At 33.6% G+C, this 17,235-nt stretch overlaps 2 protein-coding genes across 2 annotated transcripts in view; one reads left to right on the top strand and one right to left on the bottom strand.

The window, feature by feature from the left end:
* slow (slowdown) overlaps nucleotides 1-17,235 on the top strand; it is a 48,514-nt gene that overhangs the window by 767 nt on the left and 30,512 nt on the right. The gene's annotated exons all lie outside the window — the stretch shown is intronic.
* On the bottom strand, nucleotides 2,477-13,450 carry DopEcR (G-protein coupled receptor DopEcR). Its single transcript, XM_067356073.1, has 4 exons — nucleotides 13,067-13,450; nucleotides 12,464-12,683; nucleotides 11,942-12,371; nucleotides 2,477-9,558 (listed from the first exon to the last, which is right to left on the bottom strand). The coding sequence occupies exons 1-4, from the start codon at nucleotides 13,176-13,178 to the stop codon at nucleotides 9,379-9,381; spliced, it is 942 nt and encodes a 313-aa protein (XP_067212174.1). The 5' UTR covers nucleotides 13,179-13,450; the 3' UTR covers nucleotides 2,477-9,378.

Here is a 17,235-nt window from a genome sequence, read left to right as displayed (position 1 = left end):
TGGTAGTCGATATCACTATATCGTAGATGTTTTCCTTAGGAATCAGCAAATGTAGTCGCAGCAAATGTAGCAATTCCTATAGACGCGAAGTCATGCACGAACGAACGTAAATTATACGTTCAGATACTTATCAGATCTTTGATAACAACTATTTTTACTACTAGCTAATAATATGCCATACACTCTACATGCTGCGAGTTTATTTAAAAATAATCTCAAGACCTTTTTGGTAAAATAGACATATTATATTGTAAAAAGTGTTTTGTTACATTTAGAAAATATTGGACATGTAAGATATGACAGTAGCAGCGAGCTAATAGATATTCTAATGTGTATAAACTATTTGTGAATTAAAAATAGCTAAATTTACACTAAAATTAAAATTTACATTTTATTTGTTACGAGAATACGGAATTATAGCGCAGTAATTAATTTGCCAAAGAATTCAACGTGTTCAAATTTTGTTATCAAATGCTATATTTTTTTTTAATTTGATTTATTCAATGCTACGCTCAGAACGTTGGAGGATACGCAATTTGCATACAATCATTCACGTACATGCTGAAATTTTCTAAATTTCGAAGATACTGGAGTAATGTTCCATGGATTAGCAATAATAAATGCAACGAGAATCAAAGGATTATCAATCATGGTAATCAAATTATGCGAGCACGCGATCTACTGTTTACGGATATGACTTGCAAAATCTTAATACAACATTTATACACACGTGATGTCGCAAAATAAGCCACGTTGATCGTACTTTACATACATAGAACATTGTACGAAATTCTGGATTCAACCGACACGCAATTGCTTTCTACGTATCCGATGTAGAAGTGTCGTTTGCGTGCAAAGTTGCGCGTTGCACTTTATTAGTTTGTTTTCGGCACGTGCGATTTGGCAGATAAAGTTGCAAATTGGAAACTTTCGCAAAGTTAGAAAATAAATCTTCCTGACAGGTTCTACCGTAAATTCGCTAAAGGGCACACGTCCAACTTTTTGACCGATATTATTGTTTGAAAGATTTTAAAAAGCGGAAATATATCTCGCATGACATTTCATATGCATACATTTTTATATCCACACAGGCATACGTAAGAAATATGGTAATTCGGTAGCTGTTGCTCCTGGTACCGATGGGAACCAGGCATAATGCTCGGATAAATCGATAACACTTGTCTAAGCTATTCTCGTAAATAGACATATCTAAACTATTACTAATGGTTTCTGCAATTCTGCTTACTCTGGCTTCGTCGCTAGTTTCCGTCATCTCGCGAGTCTTCCGAGACCTTCTTTTGCGAACAAGACACCACGAAACGATGCACGCCTTTCTGCAGTCTGCGCCCTAATGCGACATTAACTGCGTTTCTCCGCCTTTTAGCCAGCACTCATCCTCCTTGTTTCGCTCTATATATCTGTCACTTTTCCTCATTCTTCTATTACTGTCTCCAAAAATATTATAAAGTAAAATAAGAAGTCTTTAAAAATAGACAATTTTGATTCTACTTATCGTTAAATATTCGCAAGACTATAATTTGCATTATCAATACGGAGTTTAAATTGCAATTTGACTGAAATGATATGATATTATTTGCCATTAAGAAATAACTGATTTGTGAAATAATATAGGCCGTTATTGATTAATCCACTGTGAATGCAAAAGCTGCTTTTGAATTATGTACTTGATCATTATAATCAATCAATGTCCGCGCAACATGTTGCAGATGTTAATTAATCATTCTCTGATGTATATATGCATATATATAAAACGATTACATCGACGTATATATACATATACATACATATACATACATACATATAATCAATGCATGAAATCAATCTATGAAATATAATTTTTATTATAATACATATATTAAAAATCTAAAATATTTTAAATTTATAAATTAAAATTTAATCTATTGTTTGCAATTAAAATTATTGCAAAATAATATCAAGTATATATTGACCAACCTTTAGTATTGACTGATGGCTTTCCCTAACCCCTCCAGCAAGTAGTACCAGTTCGTGTCAGTTCAGCCGCACTCGAAAGCCCATGAGTTGTGTTTCATGTTCGTGTCGCAATAAAATTAAGATGGATTTACACAATAACAGTCTGCGTAGTAGATAATAAAAACTGCTTTAGTAAATAATTTATCTTTTTTGCAAATAAACTTATGATAAATTGTGATAAAAGTTTTTTTATTTTTTGACGCTGACATTAGAGAAAAGCCAATTTAAATATCATTAATGTTTTAATACTGAAATTTTGTCAGAAAGTAAAGAAATGTAGAATAGGATAATATATAAAATAATTTTTTGTGACTAATATCTATTTTTAACTAAAATGTATTTACAAATATATTTAAAAATCATAGGGCAATAGCTCATTTAATTTTCTATACTCAAATGTATAATTAAATTAAAAAGGGATAAATAAAGATGGAATTTTGAAGAAATAAAATGCTATCGAGTCTTATATCGAGTGAAATATGCGGCATCTATGCCCTCTCTGTTTATTATTGGAATATCTTTCACTAAACTAATCTCTAGGACAATAATCGTTAATATTGTACCATTATCATCGAATCATATCACGTTATCATCATGACATATCTAGTACACTCATTGTTACGTTCGGATCGGGATTGCTTCTACGACGATTCGCGCGCGGTTTTCTTTATTTCTATTATTAATATACTTTTAAGACGGGTGCACGTCACATGTTATACTAACATATTATTGTTTATGCAAAGTTTACTTTCAAAATATATATTGAGATAACATTCCGTATTTTGTTAGAACCGATTAAGAATGGCACTCATTTTGTTCTGCTTTTACAATGCGCCCGTCTTAAAAAATATCGCTTATTATTTCTATTTTGATTGCCTACACGCGAGTTAACATTTTCTCGGCCAAGTAAAACGATTCACAAACTGCATCAAAAAGTTTTCGCATTAGAAGATAACTAATATAACGTAGCTTTTGCTTCGTTTCGAACTTACTTATTTAAAACATAAATACCAAAGTCGGATATAGATTTACACATTTAATATTTCCCTTGAAATATTAACTTGCAGTTGATATTTAATAATTAGGAATAATTTTTAAAATAAAAATAAAATGTTATATTTAATGTAAACTTAACTTGTGACAAAAATTTCTAATTGTTTGCTGATGTCTTGATCACTTTTTATCATTCTTAGATTGTCCTGCAGTTAGTTGGCGATAACTTTTTCTTTGAGTCGTTTTATATTAATTTATATATTAAACAACAACTATTCATATTATGTTATGTAATTATGTTACATGTATTTCGTATATAACAATTAGACAATAAAAAAGTGATGTTGTCTGTAAACCGTCTCATGCGGTCGGCAAATTGCAACTTGCGTCTCTTTTTTGCGCTGCTCAAAACCGCGAAGCATTCCTGATCTGTAAGTAATTTTTCAAAACGCCACTTTCTACTTTATATACTAAATGTGGTAATCTTAACCGCTGATGCGTGTATGTTAAATTATAATTATGATACATATTAAAACTTTAACTCCGAGATAAATTTGCTGCGGATATCAAGAAAAAAATGTTTCGTTGGGTCACATAACAAATATATTACATTTGTAAATAAATTAACATGATAAAATTACGTCATAAATTTTTTAGTCCTCCGGAAATTATGGTATTTGTTAGACATATGTATATAGTGTCTCAAAATCAACAGATATTTTTACAATAGATTTTTCAGTTAATTTAGAATCAATTATTTTTTAACAAAAATATTGCAATAACTCATTATTTATTACAATTTTCCAATTATTGCTTTTACATAATAAAACAAAGTAAAATACGATATACTTTTGTAACTAGAGTTACAAATTAAAATTTTATTAAAGTAAATTATTAAAGTAAAAAATCTGATTGAAGAATATTGTTTTGTTATTTACTTAGTTTGAAGTTTTTTTTTTTGAAAAATTTTGGTGTTTCTATATTTTTGCCAAAAAAATCGATTTCAAATTAATTAAAGAATCTATCAATGCACCTTTAATTTACTAAATAAATTATACATTTATTTTTCACAAATACGTCTTCCGGAAGATTAACAAATACGATAATTTCGTGATGCGATTTTTGCAGTTACCACATCAAGCATACAATTCGATTCTGCGCGAAAATCGTCGATCGCGGTACCAAGATAATCGTGAACGTATACACGCGATCGATCAAAACGATCCATTTGCGAACAATCAGTTAAAACATGTAATAACAGCACGCTCATGGTGAGGTACGTTACAAAACTAGTACAAAACTAGCAGCTAGGTACAAAAATGTAATTAATCGTTAATAATGAAGGCCGCCCGGGAAACTGCCAGGGACCAACTCTGTTCGCTCTCTATCTTCTTCTATATTCTTCCTCGTCCTTTTCGTCATCTGTTTCTCTTTTTATTATCAGATTATCCATTTCTGTCGGTGTATATGCTGCAATAAACATATACTCGAGCGACTTCGATCTTTTCTTCGGTCCTGCGATCTTGCATTTGCACGCGCAATTATTCAGCACTTTTCTCTTGAGCGACTTTCACGTGTTTAGAATGTCGTAATTGCTGAGGAATTTAATACTGCTCGATTTTGGCGATTTCGCGAGTGCAGAGTGGTGCGAGATTTATTTCTTATCGCTTAACTTTAAAATTATAATGTGCCACCATTGTAAATGGCTTTACTTCGAATTGAAATCAAAATTATAAAAATTATTCTATTTGAAATCATTGTCTCACTCAATAAATATATATTTATAAAAATATTATAGTTAAATTTTGTCAGTACTAAACGTTTATATTTTTTATCTAAAATAAATCTATATTTTGTTACTTGATATGTAAATTATAACAAATGTAAGAAAATGTCATAATATGTTTGTAATTTCTTTGCTCTTGAGAAAAATGCAAATAAAAATTTAATCAATATGCAAAAATTATTATGTGTCTCAGATAGACAGGTCTATAAGATAAGAACTTTTGAAATTTATTGATTGTAACTTTAGGATTTTAATTATAAATAGAAATTTTATTATAATAGAATATAATTTTAATCATAACAAAATAATAGAACCAAATTTTCACTTCATCTGTGGAGAAAGAAGTTCTTCGATGTTATACAACTATCTCAAACCACTGTGCGCCGACGAAGCTAAATTACAGGAATAAAGCTTACGATATTCGGATCTGGACGAAAGAACCGGATCACGAGCAATTCTATACGTACAAAGAGATATTCGCAATAAAATCTGTTAAAGTATCGTAGCCGAGCCCGGCTAAAAGTTGTCGCAGTTTCGTGAAATCTTTTTAGGGAAATATTTTTTTGGGGCCAGACGTTAATAACACAAATTACGCTTACTTTTATTATTTTTATTTGCATTATTCTCAGCGCAATAAGTAATGCAATATTTTATCTTCATCATTGAGCTAAAGTAATTTATTGTATGATTACATCGCCGTTACTCATTGTACTGCAATAACCCATATAACAATTTTCGATAATATACGAAAACGTACGACAATTCGTTACATCTTATGAGATTTGGGAGATCTTCGAACATTCCCCGAAATTTTTCTCAAGTTACAGGTCGAATCTGCGTTACTTTTTAGCCGGGTTATTAGCCGATTAACACAGCTAACGCTCGAATTAGAAGATAGTCGATAGTTTTGTTTGATTCCGTTGTATAGTTAAGATATCATAATACTCGTACCATCTGGAGCATCATTTACGTCTTCTCGTTACGTTAAATAAATTGCATTATCTATCAATAAAACAACTCAGAAATCTAACATCTATATTTGCTGATTTTTAAATATGTTTTTCGTATAACATTAACATTAATAAACATTTGATTAAAAACGTAATGAAATGGTATATGAATCTTTTATTTTAAAATACCATCATATGGTAGTTTATTTAAAATTGCAAAAATTATGTGCAAAAATAAATTATTTGAAATCATATAATTAATTGTCTAGATATTTGTACTTTACAATTTAAATATTTCCATTCTATATTTAAGATAACGAACAGACGTTTCGGACTGTTTTTCTTCATTCATCGAGAAGCATTTTTATGCTTTTTCAATCCTTTAATTGTGATGAATTAAACGACGTTAAGCGTTTCTATCGGATCAATTTCTTAGAGAAAAGTGTTATACTTGAATGAAACATATTAGAATCTACAGTAAAAAATAGAAGCTGAAAATTTCTAGACACCGATTCGCATATTGATTCTCATTTACAGAATTAATGTTCGTCGGAAATATCAGAACGTGCCCACACATCCACGCGAGCACTACTCAGGAGCATAGAAGAGATATTGACAAATTGCATTGTTTTCTTTTCAATTTAGCGACATTACGTGGCAGTTCAGCTACGCCTAATTCTAGCAATTCTATGCTATTTATAGTAGGCGTCACAAATCTGATCACGTCCGCTAGTCCTTGCGTCGAAACCTTTGATTTCGCGCAAGACACAGACAATTCTTTCACTGATTGTGAGATAAAAAATTTTGTGAATTTAGATAAAAGATTTTATATTTTCTAATCATTCAACCCGCAATTTTAAATTTTATTCTTTAATCTACATAACTACAATAAACGTATGAAAATCTCTTTTTGATTTAGTAATTTCTTTTGCATTAATATTACGATCTTTATTTTTAAGCGCTTAGATTACGCTCTTTTTTTTTTATAAGCGCTTAAATACGTTTTTTTTATATTTTTCTAGATCAGAAATATACACAAACATTTTTTTTTATAATTTTGAACAAATGTTTGCGTATATTTTCTTTGAATCTTAATTTAACAAATTGCAATTGTTTAAAATATTCAGTATCTATGAACTAGAAGGCAAATCAGAACATTAGCCTGTGTCTTGCACTCGCATTGTTGATTGCGCTATGCATAAATTTAAGCAGTCGAAAAGATCTCTTTTTCTTTCACATATGAGATTGCTTTCCGAAACCGCGATTTTCTATAGCTCCTACATGCTCTTTTCATTTGCCTTCTCCTAGAGTACTCAGTTCCAGTTCCAACTTCATGAATTATACATACATGAATTGTACATAGGTTGTCCAAACATCAAGTTCTCGAAATTGCGCCTCGAGTCGTCATGATTTACGTAGACGTGCGAAAATTGGACGCAATAGTTTACGCTCTCATGCAAAAAAGATGCCACTAGCCGATTTCGTATATAGCATTTTGTACAAGATTAGTAATAAAGCTTATAGCGGACGCCGAGTCAGAATGCCTGTAAAACTTGCGTGATATGAATTAAGAATTAGATTAAACGACGATATTTTGATTTCCGTGGAGAAAGTACTCTCTGTTAACCCGGTAAGTCAAGAAAGCCAACGAGAGCCCAGCTAGATCTTGAAGAGAGAGACACTTCCTCTCCCTCGTCGGAAGATTTGCTATTCGATAATTGAGCAATCGAATTTCAGCTCGTATGCTACGAAAGCGAGTCTCGGTGAGCGGAGAAAATTATTCGAGATATTAAATTCGTCAATCGTTATCGCGAACTAGAATATTGCGCGCAATTTCTCAACATTCGGCACATAAGTTGGTGGACTCGCAGTTACCAACATATATAGCTCTCTTATTTGCATGCCGTTAATATTTTCAAATTTCTATCATTTCTAATTAACTAATTATACGAACTATTTTATTTCGGTAATTATAATATAGATGGATGACTATATTTTTTGGTGCCAAAATGCACCGTCAGTGGGAATGAAATAAGCTCATTACTCGGCATAAACGTGCAAATTCTTTGATTTGATGAATTCTTTCCGTAGCTTCTCGACGAGAAAGGGGAAGTTTGGGAAAAGCCGGCGGCTAGGAGGAAGCGCGTTAGAAAAGCGTAAAGTTTGCACGCTTGGCACTCGATTATCTTCCATCGAGGGCATTCTACGGGCACGACGACATTTCGACGATGCAAAACTCGTCGCCGACGACGCGTCACATTCGTACGGGCATCTCCGTTAATTGACTAAATTTCTCTCCCCGCATATATTCTGGATCAGTTTTACGATTGAATCTGCGGCCTGCTCGTGCAGCAATTATCAGTAAGTCACGTTTTTTTCGCATAATTCGCTGCGACATTTATTGAGCGTGGTCTTACGATGTAAACTAGGCGAAGATTAGTTTTAGATTAATGCGCGTGGAACGCGCGCGACTCATCGTTTCACCGTTTTTATCTTCGTATACGGCGCAGAAAAACGTCCCGATTAACGGGACTCTAATTAACGGACTCTAGCGTCTTTGAGCGAAGCGAGATTATTTTAGAGAAATGGACGCGCGTCGGCGGAGTCGCCGAATTCCGCCGGCAACATATTTCGCAAAATTTGGAACACCACTCGCAATCTTTTCACTACGATGTTGCGCGTTGTTCTTTCGTATAAATAAACCGTAATATATAATAAACCATAATCTTTTTTTTTTTTAATAATTTATTATAAAAATTGAGTGCGTTAAATATTGATCATAGTTTTGATTATTTTTACAGTTCAATACAAGTGATATTTTGAGCTATCTATAATATCTGACACGTATATAAGACCTGCTTTAATATAATACTTTTTAGCAGAGAATATCTTTTAACTATTTCTGTAGCATTGTTCTTATGATATTGCAATGAGCAAGATAGTGCAACTTATTTGCTCGAATAATAGAGTTTTTCAAATTTACTTTTATGTTTCCTTAAAATTTACCCTTCGTATCTTAAGGTTTTTAGCGTTTTATAAATTTTTTATAAGCAGGAAAAATTTTGCTTGAAAATCTTTCTAAAAAATCTCCAAGAAAAAATATATAACATACTATATATAAATTTACATCTTATATAACTATATATACATATATCTATTTTTTTACTATTTTATCAATACAGATAAAGAATGCAGATAATACAATGATAGTTCTTTACAAAAAATTAATTTTCCACGGATAGAAAACAGAATTTTTAAAATTTCACATTTCTTTACCCGCTAGAATGTTCGAAAAATTTAATCCTTGTAATATTTCTTTCACAATATTAAAAAATTTTTTTTCACATTTCTGTTTCTTTGGTTAATTCATTATTTGTGACGCATTTTTTATTTTCGTGAAAATTGTTGATTTCAACTGAATTTTGGAGCCAGTGTCAATACTTATAAGCTGCAATCTTTATTGATTTATGTACCATAGAGCGCAAAGTTTGAAGTTTGAAAGAAATATCTTGCGAGTGGTGCCAAGATGCGAGGACGATCCTTGGATAGAGATAAGAGCGACGATCTAGAAACGCGCCGCAAATAGAATAGAATGCAACGTAAGTGCTGCTTCTTGTAGACATTGTCGATGTGGCGTTAGTCATCGTCGTCAAGGCCGAGGAGTTCCGGTGGAAGTCGTCTGTGCCGGCAGAATATGGTGAGGCAGAGTACTCGTACGGCCAGCCGGAACTGGGGACTCAGAATGCTGAGGACGATTGCTTTCCAGAAGCTGTTCATGATTCCCAGCCACACCACGGCAAAATGTAAAAACGGCACCTGCGACGGATAAAATAAGGATTAGACTAAAAATGCTGGCAAAATTATACACTGCTGGACAAAATTATAAGACACTTGGTATATATCTATATATCATATATTCAAAACAAGAAACTGTACATTTCATATGCCATTTTTATTACTTGTCATCTCTTGGATGAGTAAACAAAATTTCAACTTCGCCGGCAATATAATATAAAAGTGAGGAAAAAAAACGTGAACATAGACGACTTATGATTGGACAAAATTATAAGACATCAATCCATGATTAGCATTTCTGCTGTGAAAATTTCTCTCTAAATGGCAAATTCTATTATATTAATATTTGGTGAAACCTCCTTTCAATTGTATCACATCTAACAACCGATTCCGCAGTGTCTTATACAATTTTTTAATACGTTTTTGTGGTAGCGCGTTCCAATTATGAACAATACTCTCTTTCAGTTTATTAATATTGTTGAACTGCTTGCCACCTGCATAAACACTTCTGGATAAATCTCCCCAAATATTTTCTATGATGTTCAGGTCGGGTGAACGGGCAGGCCATTTTAAAACTTGAATTTTCTTTGAAATAAAAAATCTCTGAACAGCTTTTGCGGTATGAATAGCTGCATTGTCTTGCTGAAAAATATAATCTTGGTTTGCAATATGACCTGCATACTTATTTAATTGTTCGTCTATTAATTTAATATATTTTTCGCTATTCATACGGCCTGGTATGAAATTTATTTGTGTTTTTCCGTGGTAACCAATACCGGCCCAAACCATAACACTTCCGCCGCCCATTTGGCGACGACTTAAATATTCTTCATTTTTCCGCAAATCATAGAAATAAAAGTTCCACCCATCAGGCCCGTCCAAATTAAACTTTTTTTTATCACTGAAGATGACTTTTTTCCAATTCTTCATCCAGTGAACATGTTGACGACCGAACTCCAATCTTCCTACTTTGTGCTGTTCGGTTAAAGGAGGCCGTTGTTTCAACTTCTTGCGTTTCAGGTGCTTGCTCTTCTGTAGAATACGACGCACGTTTCTCAAATTTGTGTGGACATCAGCTTCTGCGGCGATTTGCCTTGCAGTTCCCTTGAAATTAGAAGCAATTCGCAAAATTTTACGCTTTTCGCGTTCAGATACAGCACGGGGTCTTCCACTCCTCTTAGTTTTCCCATAGGTTTTTCTGGATCTTTAAGGACATTATAAATAACACACCAACTTCTGTTCAATAATTTCGCAATTTTCGTGATGCTATAGTTTTCTGAGTGCAAGAGGATGATTCGGTCGACTTCACTTTGATTTAGTTTGGTCCCACGAGGCATTATTTGTTACTATCCTGAATACGTGCACTAATATTATCAAAAATACTGCTGATTTATATTTCTATATCCACTAGAAGTCGAATAGCTACTGATAGGAGGTGTAAGAATGTCAAACAAATCAAGTGTCTTATAATTCTGTCCAACCACCGTCAGCCTTTGTTTACATTTTTTTCCCTGACTTCTGTGTTGTATTTCCGCCGAGTTTGAAATTCTGTGTATCTATTCAGAAAATGGTCAATTACACATAGCGTGCATGAAATATACACTTGCATAGATTTTTGCAAAAGAATATAAATAAGTGCGAAGTGTCTTATATTTTTGTCGAGCAGTGTATGCTAATTCTTATTCATATTTATATCACATATAAGCTGCAATGAGCTATCTTTGTTGCAATTCTTAACTTGAAATTCTAATTATCTTTTATAGGTATTTTGTTAATATAATCAAGCGTCTTTGAGGACAATTTTAATAATTGCAGTGCATAATTCGAATTTTTAATGGCTATTATACATATGATAGAACAGAATTAGTATCCTTCTAATAAAGCGAGAATTAGAACTGTTTCTTATTAGTTAAAAATTAGACAAGTAAGAAAGAAATCTCTTTAAATGAATAAAAAATGGCACGATTTCGTACATAGATACTTGGGAAATATTCTGTAGCAGTGTGGCACGAAGTTACGCCCTTGTATGTGAACTTCTAACGCTTATATACCAGCGAGCATTCTTTATTAACACATGCTCCGCTTTACCAACGTGTTGGCCTACATTTTTAATCGTCTCATTTTCAATGCTTCTTTTCACGAAGTTTAAAGTTATTTTAAAACCATGTCAATGTCAAACAGGTACGATTATATCAAGAATCACAAATGTCTCGATTGTTTTTAAATAGAAATAATCATTTTTACACTCGCAATATGCCATTCCACAATACGCGAGCATAATAGCGGAATAGCTTGCACAATCGAAATATATCCGATATACAATCCGATATTATTATATAAGATGTATAATTTTTGAAATATCAATTCAATAGATAAAACGATCGCACGGCGATCGCATCATTACCTGAGGGGGTCCGTTAAAGACCGCGTATATTCTTAGCCCGGCATACGGTGCCCATGACACACAGAAAGCCATCACTAAGACGAAAGACATGATGTGACTCGGATTGCTCAGATTTTCCGACAGCGCTGTCGCGTACTCTTTATCGTGAATTAGCACGCCGGACTTTAGTCGCCTCATCATAGAGAAGATGTAGAAGTACGTGTAGATGATGGTGATGACCGACGGCCCCAGCACGAGGATGGACAGTGTGATGGTGTATGCGGCCATGTTACCCCAGTCGAGCATGCAAATGAAGGCCTCGCGGTCGAAAATCGGTTTGTTGAAACCGAGTAGGGGCGGGCAGCACATCATCGCCACGCTGATCCACGTGAAGACCATCCAGCATTGACACCGAGTTTTCGTCTGTACGGTTTCGTACCTCAATGGTTTCCTGTCAAATTTGTGAAACGGCAGGCGTTATTGGCATTATTAAAATTATGTTAACATTGTAATTGAGAGAGAGAGAGAGAGAGAGACATTTACCTGACAGCCAGATAGCGATCTACAGAGATCCACATAAAGGTGTACACTGATACCGCCCAGAGTGTGACTTCCAAGTAACCGACGAGTCGGCACACGATGTCTCCATAAACCCATCTTCGTAAATACGCCGGATATACCGAGAACGGAACCACCAACAGACCACACAGAAGATCTGCCGAGGCGAGTGATAACAAATAGTAATTTATCACCTCGGAGGGGCCTGCAAATAAATCGTTTCTAATGTGACGTTTCATCATTATCAATTCTTTCGCTGGCGCAACGATTAGATTAGCAAATCTATTTTTATTTTAATTAACAGTCCATATTGGTGGTAATTAATCAAGGCGATTGTAGGATTTATCAGATCGAAACATTGAAACGCATGGGCCTATTTTATTGACCAATTTATTTCATCGACAGCATGCGATATAAGCAACTAATAAAATAATTGTATTGTTTACACTTTTAAAAGGAGATAGTGTGTGATACACGAGAGAGAATGAGAGGATGCACTTAAGCACGTTTGCCTAAGCTACGGCAACCAAAGTCAACATTATGAATATAACGTTAAAACATAAACTGCACACGAATACGAAGGCTTACCGCGGAAGTTGAGGTAGGAGACGATGATGAGAAGATTCGACAAGATGATGGCGATGGCGACCACGAGGATAAGGATCGCCTGCATGAGAGCCTCCAACGAGGGCTCCTCCATGCCGCCACCCTTTCGAGCTGCATCCCCCCACCTGCCCTTAGATGCTTTTATCCTTCACCCTCTTCGCAATCTTCCCGTTACCAGGTACCGGGATCTTCTCAAAGCTTGCACTGATCCACCTTCGGCTTCTGCACGCTTGCCTTCTTCCGTTATGTACTTTCCTAAGACTACTTCGTATCCTCGGAAAGAAATGTCAGAAGTCCTTAGGCAAATGAGTCCTCGATACCGAGATTGTGTATTCGAGGATCTTGGTATACAATTGATGTCACCGTGTCACTGTAAATTTCGAGAAACTAATCATTTACATAATTAGAATTACTAATCTCATGTGCATAATATAAAAACGAAATTTTTGTTGAGAACTTTTTTGAGTTATTACTCTCTCCAATAGCAATATTGTGCAATTCTATTAAATAATAATTAATTAATTAATTATATAATGTTAATTTATAATAATATTATTAATTATATAATAATAATTAATTAATTAATTATTAAAATAAAGCAAGAAGATATTTTTTTAAGTGTTAAATAGTTTTTTTAACGTGTCAAGAAGAAATACTTTCTTTTATTTGATTTCGCAAATACCATTGTTATTTGTGAATAGTAATAATAATTTCTAAACCAAGACTGACGCAATTTTCAATTTTGGGGTCAGTGTGTCAGCCTAACTTGGCCATAGAATGGAGGTGACGTGGGAAAATTGCATTCCGAAGGGTAGATCGGTCGGATAATATAATGTGGATGGAGGGTATTAGACAACTTTACGGATCGTTCGTGTCGATAATACACGTTGCCGCCATATATCTACTTTTCTTCCTTTTTATTTTTCCGCGAAAGCCACGTATTTCTCTTCTTACGGGAACGCTCCGCAAACGACTCGCACAACGCTTTCCCTCCCTAGGTATCGATCGCCATTCATAATTTAGCTAAGTCGATCCTGAATGGAGGGGTGTATCGTGTAACATCGTGCCGAGACCATCGCGTTTCCCGAATTAAAGTGGAGCTGCCGCACTTTGTGTACGATGAGGTGATGCGATAACACGTGACACCGTTGACAATGTAATGAAAAAGCGTGGCAATTCTCGCCGTTGCAATTTCTTTTCTATTTACTTATTCATTATTTAGAAATGTATAAAGTTATATGATTGCTAACTGATTAAAAAAAAAATCTCACAGTCAGTGTCGATTGTACTGTCGTACGTTTTTGTGAAATAAAGAGCATCGAAGATACAATTTGTTAAATTTCGAGATTAAGCTCGACAAGTTTAAATCTTTGACTGGACATTTCCCACGGCATTATATCATGTTTTCCATTAGATTGGCCTTTTAACAAACTCACAACCAGCAACAATTCAAAACCAGTTGCAACTCTGACCGACGTGTGGGCGGTTACCCACATGAAAGCGATGTAATCAACTCGAAGATCGATACATGTCGTAATTATCGTCCATAATGCCTGCTTAATTATAAGCAACGCGTCGTAAGCACCGACACGCAACGCTCGAGACTTTGTTACATGAAAAGCAGCTTAATGAAGCCCCGAGTGTATTATGGCTTAAACAATTACGTTGCTGCGCTCGCTGGTCTCTCGCTTCGCCGCTACTGGTCGGTTTTCGATAACGCGTCATTCCGTTGTCAATTTTTTAATTTTATTCTTCTTTTAGCAAACATAAAAAAGCTTACAGTACAAATGTCGATTGGCAAAACTGTTGGAACGCAAAATAATCGTCTATAATTTTCTCTGCGGCGCAGTAACATTGATCGAACAAAAATGTATCAGGCTTTATGAGGAAACAATTTCGCTTGTTTCCTTGATGTATAGTTTACTGTACGTATATATTAATATCCCAACGTGATCGATATCTACTTGATAAAGTCAGAAATGTGGATATAATTTGATTTTCAGTCCATAAAATTGAGAATATTCGAATAATTTAATATTTGTATGATTTATAAGTATTGATGCTTAATAAATATAATATAGAAATTGTTATTATAAAATTATAAAACAATTAATTTTATTTCCATTATTTTAATCTATTACTTTAATCGAAATATTGATTGCTTAATGGAGTAAAATAAGGAAAGTTCGAATATGTCGACCGAAAACATGTCAATCAACGCGCCAATCAATACGGTCTTTATTAAAGTGTAAAATCGCCTTACAATGTAATAACTTACTTTCTCTTTATTATAAGAACGTATGAGGCGTCTTAATAATCGAAACTAAAGGATATCTTTATAGCTATATTTGTTTGGCTATTTGTATTTTTTCAACGATATTTTGTCTGCTTAACAAAAATGCTGCGGTATTAATGTTAAATTTTAGTCACAATTAAAAATAAAAATCATAATCTAAGTAAGCTTTAGTAAAGCAAATGACTAATAAAAAATATTTATTAGCTAATTTTAAGATGAATTTTATTTGAACAGAATTAATTAAAAATTTAGTTACCAACTTTTTAAATGCAATGTTAAAAATTTGTAGCAATTGTCTTTTTCAATTTCTTATCAGAGAAAAATCAGCTTTAAATTGATCAAATAAAAGTAGTTTAAAAAGTATTGGTTATTTCAAGACACCCAGTATATAGCAAAGCTGTCATACATTTGCCTTGTTCTTGCATGACTGAAGACAAACTTATGTAAGATTTGCCTATTAAGACAGGAAATTGCAACAGAAATGTCAAACGATGATTTGAACTATTCCAGCGCATAATCATTATTAATTTATTATTTTATAGAATAATATTTCGTATTTCGTATTTTTATATTTTGTATAAGCAAGTTTATAAGTAATTATCATAACACAGTAAAAATAATCATTTAATCTTTAATATAATTACAATTAAATTTATGATACGAACAAAGAGCAAAGCAAGATATGACAAATCCTGACACTAATAATTTATGCAATAGAAGAAGCATAAATAACTATGAAAAGAATATATATATAATTTCTATAGTGTAATCCATGTTATATAACAGAAAACCGTAACAAATCAGATTTAATGTGTTAATCATTTCAAGCTGATAAGTTATCTTGATTTTTTGCTCCTCTATCAATTCTATTTATACGCTATTATATGCCTAATAATAATCGCAGCTTATGTTTATATCCACAACATCGCTCTTCTATATAATAACGAGATCTATCATATTTAATCACCGTATATAATTATATATCCATTAATTCCCTTATCGCACGCGCGAACAACGCAGTGTTGAATATTCACGCTCGATACATTGTCAACAGTTTCACTTTCATTTACAATTTTCTTCGGCATACAGATCTATTAAGCCGAAAATACACATCAATTTTTAGTTGCTTCTTCTGTCATTACATCCACGTTTAATTCTATCCTTTAAAAATTATTTTTTAAACATTAGTCTTATGAATATTACAATTGTTGCAATATGTCACACGATATAATAAGCAATATGAATGTAAAAATTCATTATTTCTAGTTTTTCAATAGTAATTCGTAACAATTCATAAAACCAATTGATCCAGAAAACTCGAAGAAATTCCTAACTATCGAAAATCACACAGAAATAATCTGTAAAATATTTAGATTTCTTTTCTGATAAATAAAGACTGAAATCTAGCAGGAGTAGCTTAACTCATTTAAATCTCTAATTTAATCTTTAGTTCAATTCTTTAATCTAATTCAGTTTCCAATGTACGGCCGTACAACCACACGAAGAATAAGAGGGTTGATCAAAACACGGCCTCGCAGGTTCGAACCTCTGCTATTTTTATCCATTCTCATATCCGATGGCAATCAACGGCGCGGTCTCATTGCGACCGACAAAAAGAAAGCACGGAACGACGCTTTTCCCGACGGGGCTCTTCAATTACCGTCGGGGCGAGAGCGCCTCTCCTATCGGGATGCACGATGATGAACAGGCGAAGCTGTGCCCGACACAGCACCGGTTACTCTCTTTTGTTTAGTTAACCGAATATTTGCCCATCCATGCGCATGTCTCGCGATAAGGGATGATCCACGAGCAACGGGCGCGCGCGAGTCAATGCACATCGCAGATTTTCAGAACG

This window comes from Linepithema humile, chromosome 5, assembly GCF_040581485.1.
Source record: "Linepithema humile isolate Giens D197 chromosome 5, Lhum_UNIL_v1.0, whole genome shotgun sequence".
In the NCBI taxonomy this organism is placed as follows: domain Eukaryota; kingdom Metazoa; phylum Arthropoda; class Insecta; order Hymenoptera; family Formicidae; genus Linepithema; species Linepithema humile.
The sequence above is the reverse complement of the archived record's forward strand: the minus strand, read 5'-3'. Positions and strand labels throughout refer to the sequence as shown.